This window comes from Nanorana parkeri, unplaced genomic scaffold, assembly GCF_000935625.1.
Source record: "Nanorana parkeri isolate BGI_ZX_2015 unplaced genomic scaffold, ASM93562v1 scaffold119, whole genome shotgun sequence".
NCBI lineage: Eukaryota > Metazoa > Chordata > Amphibia > Anura > Dicroglossidae > Nanorana > Nanorana parkeri.
The window spans coordinates 1659737-1674983 of NW_017306387.1; the positions used below are offsets into that span (position 1 = coordinate 1659737).

General features: G+C 42.6%; 1 protein-coding gene across 1 annotated transcript in view; it reads right to left on the reverse strand.

Moving 5' to 3' along the window:
- The window catches only part of NT5C2 (5'-nucleotidase, cytosolic II), a 91570-nt gene that overhangs the window by 26371 nt on the left and 49952 nt on the right, over positions 1-15247 (reverse strand). Inside the window, exons 4-6 of the mRNA XM_018553427.1 lie at positions 8122-8239; positions 6735-6830; positions 566-657 (exon numbers count right to left, since the gene is read on the reverse strand). Of these exons, the coding sequence (XP_018408929.1) occupies positions 566-657; positions 6735-6830; positions 8122-8239 (306 nt within the window). The remainder of the gene's footprint in view (positions 1-565; positions 658-6734; positions 6831-8121; positions 8240-15247) is intronic.

Genomic DNA, 15247 nt, shown 5'->3' on the forward strand with positions numbered 1-15247 from the left:
GTGTGCAAGTGTACCTAGAAGAATTGATGCTGTTTTGGGCAAAGGGAGGTCACACCAAATATTGATTTTAATTTATGTTCTGTTCATTTGCTTCCCATTTTGTTAATTGATAAAAAAATAAACTATTAACACTTTTATTTCTAAAAACATTCTTATTTTACAACATTCATTCACACCTTCCTAAAACCTTTGCACAGTGGTGTGTGTGTGCATATTCATATTCTGGAGTTGTTTTTGATCTAGTCAGGTGATGTCCTGGGGTTGTCTTCTTCTTGCAGCAGCAGTGTGCGATCCTCAATGATGCAGAGAATGGAGGAACATGATGTCATGTCATGTGAAGACATGGATGCCATTCTCATCAATGCATCATTTTCCTTTGAGCCCAAGGTGGCTTCATGATGTGCATCATGAGCCCACATTTGATCCCACTATCCAGAAGACAGGTGGTGGCCAGGAATGGAGGGGGATGTGCAGCACTGATGTGAGGGAAGAATTTGGGACCTCTATTTGTTTTTGTTTAGATTGTTAGTGAAGTTGAACTTTAAAACTATGCCATGTTCTTTACCTGGTAAATTGAACAGGGTGTTGAGGATGTAGAAGCGATCTGTATCATCTCTCTGGATAAATTTATTTGGGTACTGTTCCCTAGTTTCAGGTCTGTGGAAAAAAAAGCAGAACGTTTCTTTATTAACAATTCCACCTGCTATAAAGTTTAGCACATTCTGCTGCTAGCTGTACTCCATGGAAACAGTGAAATCAGCCATTGGGAATTATCACATGTATTCTCACAGTGCTATCACACTTCCATTCGGAACAGATACAAGCAATACATTGTTCTTTATAAGGAACACAACAAAATATACAGCTAACAATAACAAACCACTCAGAGCATATAGGGCAGTGACTGCAAATGTGACTGGTTACCTTCCAGACATTAAGTAGTTAAACACAGTAAGAATGGTCTCTGATGCTGTCATCAGTACACGCTTTACTAGCAATAATCAGGCAGCGCAAAGGTCAGCTACACCCAAAACTGATACGTCAGCTTTGCATTGTTGCTTCCAAGCATCATGTCATGCTGTATTCGAATATCTCTAAGGATTTCCAAGGTGAGTAAAGTCCACCAACATTTCCAGCTCTGCCCAAGTGCCATAGCCATTACAAAGCCACATGGACTTGTAGTTGTATGAGATGTTGTTGGCTCTACTACTGGATTCTCCATAAGTACAAATTTAAAAAGTGCACCTGTAGAAGAATAATACATCCATTATAGCATTGTGGAATGGGCACAAACTAATGCCGGGATTTCCTCACCACTAGAGTACCCTTAGAAGTCTGTAGGCCATTAAACCAAAAAAATTAATAATAGCTTTGGGTCTATTTAGCACAATCCAGAACACGGAAGTGACAAAAGGTTGTCGCACAGTGTTAGAGTGGCTCAAAACAGACCTGATGTGGGAAATTGAGGAGGTTGTGCATTTACATGGAGAGGCCCAGCATGAATGCATGTTTAAGCTGGTACATCTCTATAGTTGTTCCTCTTAAAGTTTGTCAGGGCAAAAAACATATTTAGTACATCTCTGCAATACATGCACATTTATCCACATCTGATGCCTTTAAAAAAACTACATGTACCTGGTGTTTTGCCAGCAATGACAACATAGTGCATTTTCTGCACTGAAATCCCGATCAGTGTTGTCAGAACTTCACCTAACCCCCAACTCTGTGTGTCCCACGCCACATGCATACATTGATTTATTTCCCGACAAAACAATGCTGCTGCATTGACTTCCAAAAGCCTGCCCACAGACCAAACATTTTTACCAGCCTTGTAATGATGTCCCAGGGAGTAATAAAAGCTGTTTCCCATTACAGAAACAAGGAAAAAGAAAAATGAATGCTTGGACATGTCCTAGAAGAAATTTTCGGGACAAAATAGGGTAAGTCCTAGAAATGGATTTTAAAGCCCAACTAAACTTTTAGTTGAATCCAGCTGAATACATTCCAGGTCCATCAAAACAAAAGGTGTGCAAAGTCTTACAATTCCTTTTTAGTAGGAAACCCTGTCCTGTCTTGCTCTGTGTGGAAGCAGTGGTCTATCTGCAGAGCTCTGACACACCCTCAGAGAGATTCAGAGTTTGAGCTCTCCAATCAGCAGGGAGCATGTGCTAGGTCTGACTCAGGAGGGAGGCATATCAGATCTCTGCAGAGAGACTGCTGCTTCCACACAAGTTCATTTTCACAGGGCCATTTTCTCCAGCATGCTGGCAGGGAACAGGCTTTTCTACAAAAGAAAATGAACTGTAAGACTTTGCTTACCTTTTATTCCCCCTGGAATGTATTTAGCTGCTATAAACTAAAAGTTCAATTGGGTTTTAACTATGAGGAGCTGTTATTTAATGCCATCCATACACGCAAAAGCTGGGCGAGTGTATGCCTCAGCTAACAGAAAGGGAAGCAATATAAAAAGGAGTGCAAAACCTCAGGCGGTCTCTCAGTCCCCAGTTTTAAAAGTCATGCTCAGATAACCTAAATTTAGCTACAAAAGGAGAAAACATAAATCTTTTACAAGTAGGCCATCACAGCTGTTATAATTTAAGACTCTGCGTGCATTTTTGCAAAAGCCTAATTGTGACTGGTTCTCTTTAACCACTTGCTGCCCGGGGCATTTTCTTACTATTTGCACACACATTAAAAAATTATACTTTTTTGGCTAGCAAACAGCTTCAGACCCCCAAACAATGGTATATGTTCTAAAAACAGAGGCCCTGCTAGTTGCAAATTTTTATGCCGCACGGTTTTTGCGCAAATGTTTATCGAACCAGTATTTTTAGGAAAAAATAAACTAAATTAAAATTTAGTGCACAGAAACAGAATATAATACCCAATTTTTGGCAAAATATAAAAGACGGGGTCACGCCAGGTAAATAGATACCAAACATTTCAAGCCTTAAAATTGCGTTCGCCTGTGAAGCTGCAAAAAAAATAAATACCCCAAATTTCCCATAGGGAACATTAAGGATAAGGATTAAGGATATAAAAAGATATCGAAAGCCTTGAAAATGCCAGTCAGTGCTGTTCAATCACTTATTAAGAAGTGGACAATTCGGGGATCTCTCGATACCAAGCCAAGGTCAGGTAGGCCAAGAAAGATTGCAGCCACAACTGCCAGAAGAACTGTTCAAGATACACAGAAAACCCCACAGGTAACCTCAGGAGAAATACAGGCTGCTCTTAAAAGAGCACAATGCAATGATATTTGAACAAAAATGAGCTGCATGGTCGAGTTGCCAGAAAGGAGCCTTTACTGCCCCAATGCCACAAAAAAGCCTGGTTACAATATACCCGACAACACCTTGACACGCCTCACTGTAATTTGGAATGACGAGACCAAAATAGAGCTTTATGGTCACAACTATAAGCGCTATGTTTGGAGAGGTGTCAACAAGGCCTATAGCGACAAGAATACTATCCCCACTGTGAAGAATGGCGGTGGCTCACTGATGGGGGTTTTTTGGGGGGAGGCGGGTGTAAGCTCTAACGGCACGGGAAATCTTGTGAAAATTGATGGCAAGATGACTTTGCATGACCAAGAGGCATTTTGTCAAGACGAATGGGCAGCTATACCACCTGCAAGAATTCGGAGCCTCATAGACAACCATCACAAAAGATAGCACACTGTCACTGATGCTAAAGGGGGCAATACACAGTATTAAGAACGAAGGGTATGTAGACTTTTGAACAGTGGTCATTTCATTTTTTTTTTATTTGTTGCCATGTTTTGTTTTATGATTGCGCCATTCCGTTATGACCTACAGTGGAATATGAATCCCATAAGAAACAAAAGAAATGTGTTTTGCCTGCTCACTCATGTTTTCTTTAAAAATGGTACATATTTTACCAAGGGTATGCAAACCTTTGAGCACAACTGTATATCTGGAACGCATGCACATTTCTCTGTGTTGTTCTCACATAAAAGACCCTGCAAGGGCAGAAAAAAAGACTCTGGATCTGCCAGAAACACAGCTCCTAAGTCATGTTGTAGGATAACAACACGCAGCATTTTTGTCAGCCCTCCCTGTGTTTTTTGCTAAACTATTCCACCACTCCCAATTTCAGATTTCAACAACATAAAGGATTCTGTGGTCCAAGATAAGAACTAGGAGGGCTCTTAGAGATAACACAGAAAATGTGGAGAGGACTCAGGACTGCTCTGAATTTCTGACAAGATTAACAGGATTTTCTTGAACTTATCAAAAAGATGCAGCTAAACACTTCCAATGGTATATTAAACAGACCAAAAGGGAGAGAATAAGGGAAAATCATTGATAGAGTTACAATCACTTTAATACAATTCAGCCTCATAGGAAGAGATGCTTTAACCACTTCTAGGCCGCAATACGTCTATAGACGGCGGCCCGTAGAAGTGATTACAACAAGAAAACGGCTGCTGCATCAGCCGAGTTCTTGGTATCGTTTTTAACAGCCAGCGATGGGTGTTAATGTACAAGCGATCCGGCGTCTATACAGCCGCCACTCCGGCTCTTAGAGCCAGGAGAAGAAGATCTTTGCTTCCTCAGCTTCTTTGGGGTCCCTAGGTGACATTAGGGGTCTGAAAGACCCCCGATGTCTCTATAAAGAGGACCTGTCACACCCTATCTGCTATTACATAGGGGGCTTGTTAGTCCCCCGCCCCCCCAATGTGCACGCACATACACACGTATGTGCACCTACATGCGAAAACGACAATTGCGCGAACATCGGAGTGAGAGCAATAATTCTAGCGCCGTCAATCACTGTTAGCACTAAACTGATGCGCGGTAAAAGCGTTTAAAATGTTCCCTATGGGAAATTTTGGGTATTGACTTTTTTGCGGCTTCACGGGCGAACGCAATTTTAAGGCTTGACATGTTTGGTATCTAGTTACCCGGCGTGACCCCGTCTTTTATATTTTACCAAAAATTGGGTATTATATTCTGTTTCTGTGCACTAAATTTGAAATTTAGTTTATTTATCCTCAAAATATTGGTTTTATACAAATTTTCGCAAATACCGTGCGACATAAAAAATTGCAACTAGCATTTTTTTTTTATTCTACAGGGCCTCTGCTTTCAGAAAATATATAATTGTTTGGGGGTCTCAAGCTGTTTTCTAGCCCAAAAATGTATATTTTATCATGTGCGCGCAAATAGTAAGAAATTGGTCCGGACAGCAAGTGGTTAAAAGCACGTTCATCGAGATACATTTTGTTTACTGTAAGTAACACTATCACTCTGTATACCAAAATCAAAAAGATGATTTCATTATCAATTATTGATTTCCTGTTCTGGGTGTGGAGCCAGAACAAACCAATCTGGCAGAGTTCTACATATAAAACCCAGACTTGTAAATGAAGATGATTACAAAATAAAGAGCCGCAGATTTCTAACACAATGAATTATTGTATTTGCAGACTGGTTGCTTTATAGAAAAACACACAGACTGGTTTACCTAGATACTTGCACACTTGTAATTCAGTCAGTCATTCAGCTTTATATGAAGCAATGCATTATGGCAATATACAACGTCCCACGACTGCTAGAAAACTGCTTAGTAATAAGATTATCATGTAAAAACATAGGTCTGTGTGTGATACTGATACAGCAAATTTAATTCTGATGTAGGACCCTATGCAGCAAGCAAACAAAGACCTGGTAGGTAAATAGGGAGAGGCATTGTCTGCAAACAAAGGATCACTTTAGCAGACACAAAGCTTGATTTCACATCAAAGGGAACATCTGTTTGCTTCACTAGAGCGTGTTTTTACATTACTGAATCTTCATGGCTCTACACGACCTTTCCAATGAAAGCTCATATTGTTTCCTCCTCTACCAACACTGGCTATTAATGCTGCAATTCAGAACAGGTGTTAGTGGCAGGTTTTACTATGTATTGTCTGCATTGATGGAAGCGCAGAAATGATGTAGGAATATATTAGTTACATTTAGGCCTGGTTCACACTTGGGCGTTTTGTAGCGCGTTCGAACGCTCTGCAAAACGCTCAAACACCGAAATCCCATTATTTCCTATGGGTATGGTTCACACCTGGGCATATTACAGGCCGTATGAACGCGCTACAAAACGCCCTACGCCCAAAGAAGTACAGGAGCTTCTTTTGGGCGTTTTTGTTGCGCGTTTCCATTGGGATACAGCCAAGTAGCCCTTGGAAAAGCGCGTTTGTCGCGCGTTTTTTACGGCGAATCGCGGTAAAACCGCACGCACGAAATGCGCATATTCGATACACCTAGGTGTGAACCCAGCGGTATTAGTGTCCTATGCAGGCAACACGGTATAAGGGCATGTCTAGATTGGCAAAGAAAGACGTCCCCTAGACAGATTGTCATGTGTAATAGTGCTCATGATGATCCTTGAGAAGGATTTACAGCTTTCCAAGTCATCAAAGAAATGGAAATTCTGTTTTAGATGTGATTTATGTGATCACACTCAGTTGCTTATTGTTTCTCATCATTATTTATTACAGGTATTTATATAGCGCTGACAATTTACGCAGTGCTTTACATAGTTGCACATTCACATCAGTCCCTACACTCAAGAAGCTTGCAATCTAAGGTCCCCATCTCACCTGCATACATACACACACATACAGGGCTGATTTAGACAGGGGCCAATATAACAAACAACAAACATAGAAGGATTTGTTTGTTTCATCACAAGCAAAATATGTTAGCACTTACACTCTCATGAAGTTAAACCCATGTGCACAAACAAGGATATTTCCATAGGCATCAACTTTCAAAAGATTTCCATAGGTTGAATCAAACACCAAACCCCTGGGGGAACAAAACATAAAAGTTGAAGCACATATCCTTAAGATGCAATTATTACTAGCAAAGAAAATGTGAAGCTTCAATGGTACAGATCATTAAAACACCAGTATGGCGAGAAAGATATATGAAAGTAGAACTCCTGTTAAAAATCATAATCCTTATTATATGCCCAACATATATCTCCTGCTTTACTCTTCAAGCTGCAATTATCCACACAGTTCAACACCCTTCTCCCTAAATAATGATACAAATGTATCCCAATAGGGGATCACAAGTAAAAAATGCTGCTGAACTTCTTCTTCCTAAAGCTGGCAATATACCTTACAACCATCACACGACTTTCATCGTTGTATGGTAATTAAAATCTCGTGCGATCTGCCCATCTTGGACAGGGAGATCGTACTTGCGATCATCGCAAGCCCTCCCCGCTGAGGCCTGAAAAAAAAAAAAAATGTCAGGCCGAAACCGAAAATGTTTTTTTATTTTAACCTTTTAAAATATTTTATTTTAAATTTATTTTTTTATAAACTTATGTCTTTATTTATTCATTTTTTACTTTACTTTTAGGGGCTTTGGGGAAATATTGGGAGGTCTAAAACAGACCCCTGATATTTCCCTTTTAAAATAGCAAAAGAGATTGAGAACACAGAGTCCTCTATCTCTTTTTCTGCTTCCCCTGTTATAAATGAACAGAAATCATCTATACTGAGTGTTCCTGTTCATTCATAACATGTTTGTAAATAATTGAGGACAGAGTATGTTTACTATAACCACAATTATGAATGAACAGGAGGTGATGTAGATCACTTCTCATTCATTTATTCATAATTGAGGATATAGTAACCATACTCTGTCCTCAATTATTTACAAACACTCAGCGATCACTGAGTGCTTGTACCCGCTCTCCATCCTGACTCGCTGTCACAGGAGGCTGAGCGAGCAGAGAGGAGAGCTCAGCCTCCTGTGACAGCGCAGCCTGTCTCCGCCCACACACCACTCTCCCGATCTGCGACAGAAGGCTAAGCGGTGTGGGAGGAGAGACGCTGGCCGCTCACAGCGCTCTCCTCCCACAGAGCTCGGCTGCCTGTCACAGTTTCTTTCCTCCCTGCTGGGACACAGAGCAGTGCCAACCGGGAAGGAGAGAACGAACGGATGCACCGCTGTATCGGCCAGAAAATGGCACTTTCGGCATGCCAAAAGTGTCATTTTCGGCCGATATGTCGGTGCATCCCTAATTGTTAGATTATCTCACAAAGCAGCCCATACATGAAATGCATTAAGCACAATTTCCTACCTGGTGGGGAATGTTGGGTCATACACAAAACTTAGAAGCTCTTGAGGATAACCGATAGACACCAATCTTTCAACCGTCAGTTCAAAACCGAGAGATTCATATTCTGGAGACTTGTATACTGAAAAGAAAAACAATTCGATGAAATAAACAGGTTCACATTCAAGGTTTGTTCTGGGAAAAGATAAGAGCAGTCTGACACAGATCAACATACAATGCAATACAGCTATAGATAGGGGTAAGGGTGTTTATTCAGGAATGTGAACAAAAAATAGTTTCAGGTGCTCAGTGTTGCCTCAAAGCAACCAATTATGGGAAAATTACTTGGAGATGATTGGTCACCATTGGCCAGCATGGACTGTTTCCCTCAAACACCTCCATAAATAACCCTGTTGAATTCAACTAAATAGCAGGATAATAGAAGCCTGCCCCAAAGGTCTCCATAAAATGCAATTCATCTTTGGTGTATCTATGTGTGCTGCTTTTTAATTTGAATGTATGTACCTGTTCATCATAGCTTAAAGGAGAACTATGGGGGTCAGTGTTTTTCCCCATAGTTCTCCTTGGGGTAACGGGCGGACACAAACTAGCGTCCTCCCGTTACCCTAAGCTCAGTATACCGCGAGCTACAGCTCGAATCCAGCCCCTCCCCCTGTCACGGCAGAGAGCCGTGACAGGATCGAGAGGTGAGGGAACCCGGTATGTGTTCTCTCACCTCCCGATCTACTGGGCCGACCTGTGACAGTCTCATTGTCACAGGTCGGCTTAGAACTATGAGGTGAGTGGAAATCACTCATGTCATAGTTCTCCTTTAAAGAACTATGAGGCGAGTGAAAAAATCACCTCACCCACATAGTTCAAGCCGACGTGTGACAATCAAACTGTCACACGTCGGCTCAATAGATCGAGAAGTGAGCGAACACACACCGTCGCTCGCTCACTTCTCGATCATCTCCCTACAGAGAGCTGCGACTGTCAGTCACAGCTCCCTGCAGGGATTCTCCCCTCCCCGCTCCTCCAGCGCTGACTGGCGGAACAGACAGGGGAGGGGGCAGGTACAGTTGGCTCTGCCTCTAGATAGGCAGAGCCAGCTGTCACTCACGCAGCTGGGTGGACCTCGACAGTAATGTCGGGATCCGTCCCGGCTGTGGCGGTCTCAGTATACCGCGAGCTGTAGCTCGCAATATACTGCGCTTTGGGTCACAGAAGGAGGTTCGTATATGTCCTCCCATAACCCTTAGGAGAACTATGGGGGAAAACACTTACCTCATAGTTCTCCTTTAAGGTCTTCTAGAGTGCTTCTGATCATTAAGACCAAAAACAAACAGATTCCTAAATAACCGTTTTTTTTACATGTAACAAATTCTCTCTATATCCATAAAGAACAGGTGGTGCACCAGCTTATCCCAATTTGAAGGAAGAAAAGCAATAAGAATCATCTGGGGAATTTTCAACCCAGTGGATCATTTTCCTGGCAGCGCTTATTTACTGAGAACCATATCTGAAATTGCATAGGCCCTGCTACCATTCACACCCATTTACTGGTACAATAATGTTGAAAGTGTTTTAAAATAGGTTTAAACAGATTCTAGGAAAATTGAATGGAAAGAAAGATACTGACTTCCTGTCATCCACCAAGATTCCAGTTGTCACTCTTAAATGTCCAGATAAAATTCTTGTGTTACTGGAAACACACCTTTTTCTTTTTCTATTGCTTAATGAACTTACCATGTAAAATATATACAGAAAAGGTCAAATTTACATTACATTAGCCTGGATGCACATAACTCAAAGTAATACGGTATTTATTTTCTACGTTTTAGGCCCCTTTCACATGAGCACCGACCCATTCTGATCAGCAGAGGATCCATGCACGGATTCACTGCTGAACAGAGCAGAACGGATGTCACTCTTGTGAAAAATAATTAGCTGTACAGACCCATGTTAGGTCTATAGGGAGTTGGATGAAAGTGGACATGTGTCCATTTACATCAGATTACCTCCAATTCATTAAGATTAGGTTCACCAGATCTAGACGGACTTTGAAATAACCGAATGTAAACGGTTGTACATCTGGCTGCCCATAGAGTAACACTGCACTTTCAATCAGATCCACCTAAAAAAAACTGTCAGGCGGACCCGATTGGTTCCTCAGCCCTTCTAAAAAAAAAAAAGTTAGTAGCCCGACTGTCATGCTGATCTTTTCAATACTTACTGTATCTTATTTGTATATCACTCGGCTGTAGATCCTCAGATCATCTCTGAATTGGTGCTGACACTGTCCTTCCTTCTGGAGGGTGGCTACTTTTGCTCCCCATGGTCCGTGTGTGTGTTGTAAAGTAGCCACCACTCCAAGCTCACTACTGTGATGGACTAGTGTCTCACGTTTAGTTTACCAATTTTGTATTGCGATTGTAGTCCATCATGGGAATGAGCTTAGAGTATTGTATTTTTAACAATTATTTCCTGCGTTTAGTGTCATTTTAAGGATGAGCAGAGTGATTTCAGGTAAAATTGCAGATTTCACCATGAAACCTGCTTAAAAAAATTAATGGAAGAAAGCCTTCCTATTTGGATGTTACCGCCCCCCACCCCACCCCCAACACACAACCAGCCCTATTGGAGCACACAACATGGCCAAAAATGGGGATATTAGCTGTGTGGCTTAATAATGACAGGACTGCATGAGTTTATGATAAAGTCAATGAAAAAATAGAATTTTGACAATTCATGGGCAACAAGGACAATACACAGCCAACAAACAAAAATGTGAATACATGCACAACAAATCATCACAATAGTCAACAAACGGCAATTTTTACAATACACGGGGAAACAAATAGCAATCATTACATGTGAGAAAGAAATGGGCAATTGTTACACTACATGGGCAACAAATGGACAATTTTTATAGTAAGTCATGTTTGTTACAATATCCAGTATGTTTCCAGAAGATGAGAGGCCTTTTGGCACAAGCACGGGTGCCAGATAGGTAAACCTAACCAGCCTATTGCACCTTTAAAAACCTTACTTACCTTACTTACTTACCGATTCTCATTCACTTGGGAATCGGCTGGCACGTACAGCTCCGTGCACGGCCCCATCTGGCAGCTCCCGGGAAGGACAGGTGCTGTGTGTGATTAGTACGCAGCAGCCTATCCTTCTCTATGGGACTACGCGGCCATACGCCACCCTACGCTCACCTCAAGTGCAGGTCCGTACGAGTGCGTGTGTCCCGGCTCAGACGCAAACAGGATCCATCCTGTCAGCATACGAGTACTCTCACCCGCACGGATGTGCAGGGCGTGTGAGCGTAGGCCATGTAGTCCCGGGAGCTGCCCGATACTGCCGTGCACGCAGCACGGAGCTGTACGTGCCGGCCGATTCCAGTGTGAATGAGCCCTTATATTGCCTTTCACATTGATTAACAATGGAGACTCACAATTTTTTCCTGAAATTTCAACAAAGGGAAAACACTAAATTTGGATATTCCTCTTCTGCTCACTATGTAATAAAAGCCAGGGACGCAGCATCTGCAAGACAGGATGAGGAATGGCAGAACATTTTTATTTTTTGTGAATAGTTACCTTTTAATGTTTTAACCAAAGAAAAAGGTGTTATGTGCAGCTAAAACGCTCTCCTATATCTAGTTGTGGTCTCAATCAAGGTGATTAATGACACATCCAGCTATGTGTGTGAAAATTATCTTCTGGAACCAGGCAGAAGGAAAACACACTTATATGCCTTGTAAATAGCAGTTTGCTTATGTATTTTTGGCACTTTTATTATACTTGTAGCAGCTTCAACTGAACATCCAATCAACTAGATCTGGAGGGAATACAGCTGCTCAGACAAGTAATCAAAACTGAAAGCATATGTAGAACTCTGAAAATATTTTGGATATTATTCAAGATGCTTAGAAGAATTCAATCATGCGATCAGTATTTAATTAGCTATTACTCTGTAGCAAGTCGGACTTGTTGGAGAGGATTTCCTGTCTGAAGAGGACTCCTCTGACTGCTGTGTAATCACTGCAACGGTTGAGCAGAGAGGGTGCGCTCATCACTTAACAAGACCTGCTGTCATACTAATAGTTATATGACTTTGAGCTGTCTGCTATTGTGAAACAGATCACATACTTCCCACAGGCCAAGTCTAGTTGAAGGCCACACAACAAACTGGCACCGGTCCACTAAGCACGGTGGTGTATTAATTTTAGGTGCCCCCACCCCCCTTTCTTCCCCAATTTCACAGATTTAGATTCTTTAGCTGCTGCCACAGAACAGGATGTTCTCAATGCTGGTAATTAGTAACAGTGCAGTAAAAAAGGTTGTTACAGATACAATGGTGTTGGGAGCAGTCAGGGCACAAACTAACTTAATGCTGAGAAATCCTCAGCCTTATGTCAGAAGATACAACTATTGGTATCGGAGAACAAGTGCCGATATTTTTTTCCCGGTACAGCCGATACAGAATACCGATACTGGAAGTCCCATTAAAAAGGAGAACTATGAGCTGAGTGCTTTTCACTCACCTCATAGTTCTAGCCGACCTGTGACAATGAGACAGTCACAGGTCGGCTCAGTAGATCGGGAAGTGAGCGAACACATACTGCAGTTCGCTCACCCCCCGATCCTGTCACAGCTCTCTGCCGTGACAGGGGAGGGGCTGGATTCCCCCCTCCCCGATCCGCCAGCACTGACTGGCGGAATGGACGGGGGAGGGGGCGGGTACAGCTGGCTCTGCCTCTAGATCGGCAGAGCCAGCTGTCACTCACATCAGCTCGCGGTATACTGTGGCGTCTCAGTATACCGCGAGCTGTAACTCGCGGTATACTGAGCTTAGAGTGACGGGAGGGCGCTAGTTTGTGTCCTCCCGTTACCCTAAGGAGAACTATGGGGAAAAGCCTTACCCCCATAGTTCTCCTATAAGGAGGCCGGGCAGCGTATAGTGAGTCGCCGCCTGGCTTCCCGATTAGCTGGCAAGCCGTCTCCATGCTCGCTCGCATGTAGTCGGCTCTCTGGTCAATCAGAAAGCCGGGGGGGTTTAATGCCTTGTTTAGGCACTATCCTTGTGAGTGCCTGGTACTGTGCTTCTATACTAAAAAGGTAACCAACACTCTCCCTGAGTCAACTCGCGTGAATCTAGCCTTGCTCCATGTGCATTTCCCTGGATGCTCAACCTCACTTCCTGTGGACCACCTCCTGTGTCCTTTAAGCCTTCCTTGTGTGTACTTCCCAGTAAGCTCTACCTCTGTGTGCACGGCCCATGTGCGTATCTGCCTCCCAGTCCTGCACCCTTGTGCATGTATGCTCCTTATCTGTACTGCTCTTGTACACTGTAAATTTGACCGAGAGGTATGAAAGAAGAATTCTGTAAATCTAAATGAGTGTTTACTGAAGCTCTTTACTGACCAGATGAGTTTTTTATGCAGGATCCTGCGTGGATAACAGTAAAGTAATTACGACCATGTGCAAGAGCTCTGAATCAACATTTAACAGGTTTCATAAACTAGTCCCAGAAACCATCTTACAAATTAAATTATCCCCATTATTACAAGGTGATGCACCAACATGTTGGAAAACCTGTGTCCACATGTGTCTAAGGAGGTGGTGTGTGTACATTAAAGTGGTAAAAAAGTAAAGTTGGTAAAAAACAATTGCCGATTGGCAGGTCTTTATATGACAGAAAAGACTATGCACGTCATAAAAGCTTCTTGCTGCCATTCATCAATTCTTTTTCTTTTTTCTGTACACTGTACACTGAGCTGCAACTAAGTGCATATACCCAGCATGCCAAGATAAAGTAACTTCTGTGGGCATGTGCAGGAGTTACGTCATCAGGGTCTGACCACTAAAGCAGGCGAAGGCTTGACACCCAGAAGGAGATTAGGATTAAGATGGCTGCGCCTGCCATGGGAAAAGTGCAGCGCTGGAGGGGATCGGTTTGGCAGGTGAGTGCTTGCCATGCATGCAGTATGCTGTGCATTCTAGCACATTATGGCTAAAAGCTAAAGGCCACCCCCCTTTTTTTAAACTTTTTAGCTCTATTTCCACTTTAAGGGCCGCCACCACCACCTCACACACAGCGTACCTCCCATGCACTTAGTGTGGGAGGTGAGTTGCATGCCATTCATTTGAATGGCACCCCAAATGCACCTTCGTCCGCAATGTGATTATTGCACGCAGGTGGTGTGAACGGGCCCTCAAGCAGTTTCTTGTTTCAACCTGGGCAATGTACAAGTTCACTTTAAATGGTTTAAAACCATAAGATCTAAGCTAACAAGAGTCCCTGTTCACCCAATAGGCACAAACACAACTGAGTTCATGTTAGGTGAATGACATTTTTCTGGCAGTAACAAACACTGACAACTTGACATCCTGCACCGGTATCTATTCATGAACTGCATATGTGTGCTGTGCAAATCTATCTTACTGCGCGTGTCCCTTTATTTGTAGCTGTATAATGTAAGCAACAGGACTCCTAAGGAAAAACAACTGCTATAGAGATGGACATGAAGCAATGCTAGCTGCACAGGTTTTACTTAGCTTGGTATGTCATGAAATCAAAGAAGAACTCCGGACAAATGAAATCTTAACCCTAGCAGTGTGGCTACTCCCACACTGCAAGGGTTACGTGCTTGTTTTGTCAAGGGAGCTAAAATAACAGAGATATACTCACCTAAACCGTGATCCCAGCAGGCCCCCAGACCGGTCCCTTCAGCATCAGCTCCAGTGATGGAATGTCCCTTAGCATCCTCACGTCCAATACGATGGCTCACAGGACCTAGAAGCCAGCTAGGATCACTATTCAAGTAAGTATATCTCTGTTACTTTAGCTCCCTTGACAAAACGAGCACTTAACCCTTGCAGTGCAGGGGTAGCCCCAGAGATTTTATTTAATTTGCCCGGAGTTCTTCTTTAAAATGGCACTCCAATCAGAACTATTTGGTTTTAAGTTTTTGGCCAGCACAGGTAAGGGTTAGAAATCCTATGACAAAAGGTAAGGTCACAAGGATAGCCATGCTTTGTACTGTGGATAGTCATGAAAGCACCCGGCCTTGTTTACAAGTAAACACATCTGACTGATGGCTCATTTTCATCCCTGACACTCTGATGTTTCCATAAAC